The following is a 7,434-nucleotide window of genomic DNA, read 5'->3' on the forward strand; positions in this document are numbered from 1 at the left end:
CATCATTTGAAAAACAGACCACAATTTCTACTCAAATTTTAAACCTTAAAAATGGCAAATAAAATACTTGATCCAATCTTTAAAATATACGATCCGATTCGTTATTCATTTAACAAGAAAAAAGAGGATTATATTATCATCTCACCGACTGTTCTTAATCCCAGTTGAATGATGGTGGTAGAATTACCTTCGAAATAAATTCATTATCAAATTGGTTACTTCTTTCCGATGCTTATTTCAGATGCGATTTCAAATAAAAGATGGAACTCCCAATGAAAATCGTGTACCTCAAACTAATACAACGGTAGAAAACAATTTCTTTATTTAGCGAGATGGTTTTGGAAGCTGGTTCAAATCCGATAGAAACAATTAAACACCCCGGGGAATTTGATACAATGTTGAAAAAGAACCGGTAAGAAATGTTCCAAATGATGCAGATTTAGCTAGAGTGAGAGTTGTTGCTCGAAACACAATAGAAAGAGTAGCACGAGCAGCTAATCATGGATTCGAAAACGAGTACTTCAGTATAATAATGTTGTTGAGAATAATAATAGGTGGGGTAATTACGTAAATCGGAAATTATATCCTTTATTCGGTCTGTTGGAACAGAGAAAAGTTTTTATAGGGTTACCATATAAAATTCATCTACAAAGAGAAATTAATGATGATAAGATATTCTTTGGAAAGAATGCTTCCAATGCAAAATTAGAAATAACGAATCTCCAAATTTACATACTCGTAATTACACCATCAATTGAAGTAGAAACGAGAATTTTCAACATGTTGACTAAAGATATTGAAATAGATTTTCTTCGTCGCAACACGGTAGGTAGCATGACTTTAACTGGAGAATCCACTATTTGGCCAATCACCAATAGTATTAAACCAGCAAGATATTTAATGGTTGGTTTCAAGAATTTACCAGACTTACAGACGAATAACAATAATATCTTTAGAGTAGCAATGAACCAAACTCAAGATACTATAATCCATAAAGTTCAAGTAAGATTAAACAACCTTTAACAATTAATCCATCCACGAAGGATTATAATGAATTGTATAGAAACTATAAAAACATGTGTGAATGATTTGGAAATCCACCTCAGTTTGAATATTTAGATTTTGCCCTTAATCATCCAATCTTCTGTTTTGATCTATCCGCTCACCAAGAAGATCTTTTCAAAACAGGAGTAAATATAAATATTCAAATTGAAAAAACACAAGGAGATGTGACCGGTTATTGTTTATTATTGGAAGAAGCAAAATATTTAATTAAAATAGCAGATAGAAGAATGATAAGAATTGAGTAAACAATACAACCTTAAAAATGAAACCAGAAACTTTAGTCAAGAAAATAATAGATGCTATTGAAACAGCTTCCCCAACTGTAAAAACTTACAATGGTAAAAAAATCAACATAACTAAAAAAACTTATTGATATATATAAATATTGTAAAGTCAGAGACGATATAGACTTAGAAAGAATTGACGCGAATGCAAAAGAAGGCGGATTTTTACCTTTCCTTCCTTTGATATTTGCTGGTATTTCAGCGGCTGCTGGGGTTGGTGGTACGGATGCTAGGATAACCATAGCTGTCAACGCAAAGAAAGCAGATGATGATAGAAACGCTGAACAACGTAGACATAATTTAGTAATGAAAAAAAAGAAAGGTTCAGGAGTGGCAGATATATTAGGTACAGTTAAAGAATTTGGAAAACGATTCATGGAACAAAAATAAAGAATAAAAAATGGGAAAGAAATTCAAACATTCAGAAATATTTCCTAGTAACCCAATGCTTTTGTGTATTTGTGGAAGTTCCGGTTCTGGGAAAACTCATCTCACTTTTAACATGTTGACAACACCAAAACTTTTAGATTTCGGTTCATTATATATCTACACAACAACACCAGAGCAATCATATTATCAATTCCTCAAAGCTTTAGAATATTTACCAATGAAAGATGTTCAAGACATATTTCAATATTATGAAGGAAACGAAGAAGAAGAAGTTGAAATAAAAGATATCATAGATAACTACATTAAAGCAAAGAATCCATCTTTCTATCCAACAGACATTAAAGTTTTTCTGAAGAAAAATGTTAATGATCTAGACTTGTCTAATATTGATAGCAATCGAAAGAATTTGATATTGTTTGACGACAATCAAGCTGTTCAACAAGAATTCTTCACGAAAGGAAGACATCACAACTATCACTGCATATACCAATCCCAACCTTTTTATGGGATGGATTCTATGTTTATTAGAAAAAATGCAAATTGTTTTTTATCATTCGAATTAAACGATAAAGATTTATCTCAAATCATTCAGTCGATAAATCACGGAATGGATAGAGATACATTTAAAACGGTTTGTAAAACACAATGGAGAAACCCAGATGATCATGGATATGTATTTGTTAATACTATAAAACCTGCGGGTGAAAGAGTTATGATCGGCATATGTTAATGTTATTTTTTAAAAAATGAGTAGCGATTGGAATAATATTTTAAAAAGAAAAACAGAATTTATATCAAAGCTAAGAATAAAATAAAGACCCAAGTTGAAAATAATAAATTACAACAACTTGGATTAACAGAAAATCTACAAACTCTATTTCAACCAATATTAAAAAGAGGATATTGAAAAGAAATTAGCTTTAGAATATAGACCCACCCCTCGTATAGAACCTCATAAAGATAACCCAGAACCAAATCAATATGGTGGTATTATAATTAGGACATTAGATGATATTAATAGTCTTTTTTCAAACCCTAAAGCAGATTTACCAAAGAGTATTACACCAATCATTGATGATGAGGGGTTATTGTTTAATGGATTTAGAATAAAATTTAGGGCAAATTCCCCTATATTCAAAATCGATACAAAAGACTTAATATTTACATTAACAAAAGGATTAATAGATTTAATGAATGGTGGGTATATTGGCATTGCCGATTACAAGGATTTAGTAGCATACTCAAAATTTCTTCATGCAATTAGAAAGTCAGGACCCGAAACAAGAAGATCGAAAGCAGTTGATGTATATATAAAAAAAGTTATTCCTGATGAATATGAAGTTGATGAAGCAGATGATGAATATGAAGATGAGAAAACAGATGATTATGCTGAAGACAATTCAATTACACAAGAAATAGACGAATTCGAAGATATGGTGTCTGGACAAGGTATAACGATTTTACCCGACAACGACGAGGAACTACTTAATAGATTACAAATGATATTAGCGGCAATTAAGGAAGGACATCGATCACACACACAATATAATGAAGTAAATTGAATATTAAAAAGACTCTTAGAGAAAGGTATCATAGATAAAAGTGATTATAAAAGCGTCATTAAAATGTCAAATAAAGAACAGCTATTCGTTATCACCTCAAATAAATCAGACATTAAATTGTCTCTAGATTATGAGTATGAACTCGATCGCAATCAAAAATATGAATTGGGATTAAAGTATTTCTCTGTTTACAATTCCATTAGAAATATCGACGAAAAAAATAACCAAATAAAAATATCAACAGATAATGGAGTTACATTCAATACCATAAGTTTACTACCAGGAAGCTACGAATACGTAGCCATTAACGATTACCTTTCTGAATATGGAGGAAGTGCAAATGGTAAAAACAATATTGAATTCGAAGTTATTGCCAGTTATTTATTTATTTATCTATTTTGTCTTTTCCATTTTTTCTGTAAATCTTCATTGGTGAATGAATTAGTTTAAGGTAGAGACAGAATGCGTTTAGCTGATAGTAGTGGACATTGTGTTTGTTTGTTTACGTTTTTAAGCATGATCCAGTTATCAAATCCGCTACCGTTATGAGAAATTAATGTTAATTTTTTTTTGATCATATTGACCTAAATATTTTAATCAATCTGTACCTACAAATATTTCTACTATATTCATTAATTTATTGTAAAATTCTTCTGGAATGGGATCTGTCGGCTTTAAATCTGGAAAGAGATTATTTATTCTGTCTAACATTTTTCTTAGTTTTTCTAAATTAATTAACGTGCAAGAATAAGGAATAGCTTTACGTGTTTTACTTTCTGAATATGTTTCACAATCCCAAGCGAATAGAGTAGCATCACTCATATTTGAAAATACATTTAGTTTTAAAGGTGAAACTTGTGTTACGACATTATCATCTCTACATGTTTTCCATACCTGTTCATAATTATCTTCTATTTCTTTAATACCTAAACTTTTTTCATTTCTTCTTATGAGTCAGAAATGTGAGTTATGTAAATATAAAACCCAATCTAATTCCTTGTTTACATCTATAGGGCGTAAATTTCTATTATTGAGAGTATAAATTTGAAATGAAGTATTACATTTCTTATTGAATTCATTAATTCTAGCAGTTGTCATTACTCCTTTTCTATTAGCTTTTGGAAAATCATAAATGAATTTTTGAAATTCATTTGTTAAATCTTTGTTCAAAACATATAACAAAAACACAAGACAATATTATGGAATATAACACACTTCTTTAATAAGGTTGGGCAATTCCTGTTGAAACGTATCTTCATTTTCATCTGGAATGTTATCTATTAATTGTTGAATGTTTAATTTTTGTTTTGCAATCTTATCATCTAATTTAGATATTAATGAAATTAAATTTTGTAACTCATTTTTGTTCACTACGTTGACCAATTGCTTTTGAATAAAACTTATTAAACCTGCTACCTCTGGCTGTAGTTTAGTATCATTAATAAAACATTTTAATATTTAGTTGGCGTTTGAAGAATCTTTTCACATTACTTATCTTATCTTCTAAATGTTTTTTATTTACTTCAATTGAATTTATTTGATACCGTAAATATTTCTTGTGAACAGCGTCATTATCAGGAGACTTTAACTTAGTTACTTTGAAATTGTTCATATCTAAATCACCTTGAAGAGTGTCTTCGATTTGATCCACAAAGTAAGGTTTCGCTTTATTTATCCACCCTGTAGTGTTAGGTTTTTTAGTTTCTAAAGATAACGAACCAAACTTGTTCGCCATTTTTATTAAGTTAAATTTATCATAATTTCTTCAAACTGTTTTCCTAAACTCAACTGATATAAACCCCAAAGTGAAAGCTGTCCACAAAACTTTTGTCTCGGTAATTGAAATTGAAATGTTGAACATTAGTCAATTGAAAATTATCTCTTCAGTGGGTTCTAATCCAAAAGAATCAAAAAAATATAAGTCATTTGAAGAGTCTTTGTACAAAGCAGAATGATGAACTCCTTTTTGATCGGAAGTATGTATATTTGTTATATATTTAATTAAATATTAAATTTACCTTTCTTATATTTGAGATCATTTATTTCATCTCTCATACAATAATAAAACGGTGATATATTTAACTAATTCGCCCATCTCATAAGTTGAAAATTTGTGGTTGTATCAGTTCCATATTTATCGAGAAAGATATTCATTTTTAAAAGTCAGTTTTTTGAAGTTCGTTTTGATAAAACCTACCTATGATTTGTTCTTTGTCTTGATCGATTAATTCATATGTTGGAGGTGAAGTGGTGTTTACTTTATCAACGATGAATATTTTGTTTGTTCAGTATCCAAAGTAACCTTTTTCGAATTTACTTTTATATTTGAAAATACGAACGCGATCTCCAACTTTAAATTTGGGTTTGATATTTAAATTACTTATTTCATTTTCATAGTTATGTTGTGCGGTAATTGACTTTATAATATTTGGATTATTTGTGGCTTGTGTTGGTGTGACACCTATAGATGAATGAATTTTGTTATTATATTCATTTACAACCTCTGGTAATATTTCAAACCATTTTTGAGATTTCAATTCCGTGAACTTTTTGAATATTTTATTTTTTAGAGTTGTGTTATATCTCTCAATAACTACAGCTTTACCTTCATTATGCGTGTGTAAATTTCAAATCCCAGAGATTTCATATTTTTGTTATAAAATTCACTTACTTTATCTACCCACAGTTTTTATGGATGACGGCCAGATTGTTTCATAATCGTTTCAAAAGCATGTTTGACTGATTATCCTGTTTTGTTTTTCAAAGGAATTACCCAAAAATATCTCGTAAATATCTATATCCTCTTTCGACTGGCATATTAATTAAATCGGCTGACAATATTTCATCCTTTTCAAATACTTTAACTTTTAAAAAGTTTTTAGTTTTTCTAAATTCTTTATGAATTTCATCTGCCAATCACATGCCCAATTTCATCTTTGCTTTTAACAGTTTTATGATCAGGGCCCTTTGCATTCTCTCTTTGAAAGTTGGATTTGGAATATTTTCAAGTTCGATTATCATTTGTCTGTCTGCTTCGTGTCTAAACTTTATGTCTTTATTTCTGTATAAAATGTCATGTTTAAGCGCAGAGGCGTCAACTCTATTGACTGGTTCTTCACCCGGTTTGGGTTTATCGTTTTCGTCTAATCGCAGATCTAGCCTAGTACCTGGACCAGTGTAATTATGACCGGGAAGATGTTTTTCTCCAGGATATTTTACCCATGGAAATCCAGGAAGAGAACCCAATGATTTTTGTATATCTCCTGAACCAAAATAAGTTTTTGGAAGGTGAGCGACTATCATTGTTATCCTATAACTTTAAAACCTTTTCCTTTCCTTTCTTCTAATCTTCTGTTTCGCAGGCTCCCTTATTAGTTGTAATTCTTTCAACTCAGATTGTTTCACTGCGTCGCTTATACTCTTTCCCGCTTGCGCGATAGAGCCGACAGCTTTAACCTCGGATGAAATAAGTGATTTGTTGTTTGAAACAAAACTAGCTACTTTTTGGAATTATTGTTTTACCCAGAGAAAATATTGATGAAAAGATACCGTCTCCCGAATAATCTTCGAATTTGTGTTGTTCGTGTTTTAGAATTAAACTCATCCTATTTTTATTAACGAAGAAATTGTGGTCTGTTTTTTTTTCAAAACAAGACTTATCTTCCTTCTAGAAGTTTCTAGATTAAAACTATAAATAAATGATTCAAAAACGAGGCTATAAAAAAGAGGCTATTAAAATCCGGATGTTAAGCGATGTTAGTTTGTATAAGGGTATTTTTGATATGCTTTTTCGTTAAATATTCTGATCTAAAGAAGAAGAAGGGATTATATAGGATTCTGATTTAAGTTTTTTTTTGATAGTTGGGACAGAAGGATGTGTCTTTTTCGAATTTGTGTGTTTATTTTGCGCTGAATTTACGAGTTTTTTTTTTGTGTTATAACCTATATATTACTATTTACTTCCTTGTGTTGAATTTTATTCATATACTACAACTATGGATTCAATTTTAAAAAGATTAAACAAATTCATATTGTTTTGTTCGTGTTTTTAAAATGAGTTAATTTAATGATGAAATGTAGGGTGTATAGGTCTTTTTTGGGTGGGGTTGGTGGAATGAGGGTGTTTAGGACTT

General features: G+C 30.1%; 1 protein-coding gene across 1 annotated transcript; it reads left to right on the plus strand.

The window, feature by feature from the left end:
• Nucleotides 1-1,749: 1,749 nt before the first annotated feature.
• LOTGIDRAFT_142932 (hypothetical protein) lies at nucleotides 1,750-2,469 on the plus strand (the record flags this gene model as incomplete). Its single annotated transcript, XM_009052610.1, has 1 exon — nucleotides 1,750-2,469. The coding sequence occupies one exon, from the start codon at nucleotides 1,750-1,752 to the stop codon at nucleotides 2,467-2,469; it is 720 nt and encodes a 239-aa protein (XP_009050858.1).
• Nucleotides 2,470-7,434: the final 4,965 nt, after the last annotated feature.

This window comes from Lottia gigantea (assembly GCF_000327385.1).
Source record: "Lottia gigantea unplaced genomic scaffold LOTGIsca_189, whole genome shotgun sequence".
NCBI lineage: Eukaryota > Metazoa > Mollusca > Gastropoda > Lottiidae > Lottia > Lottia gigantea.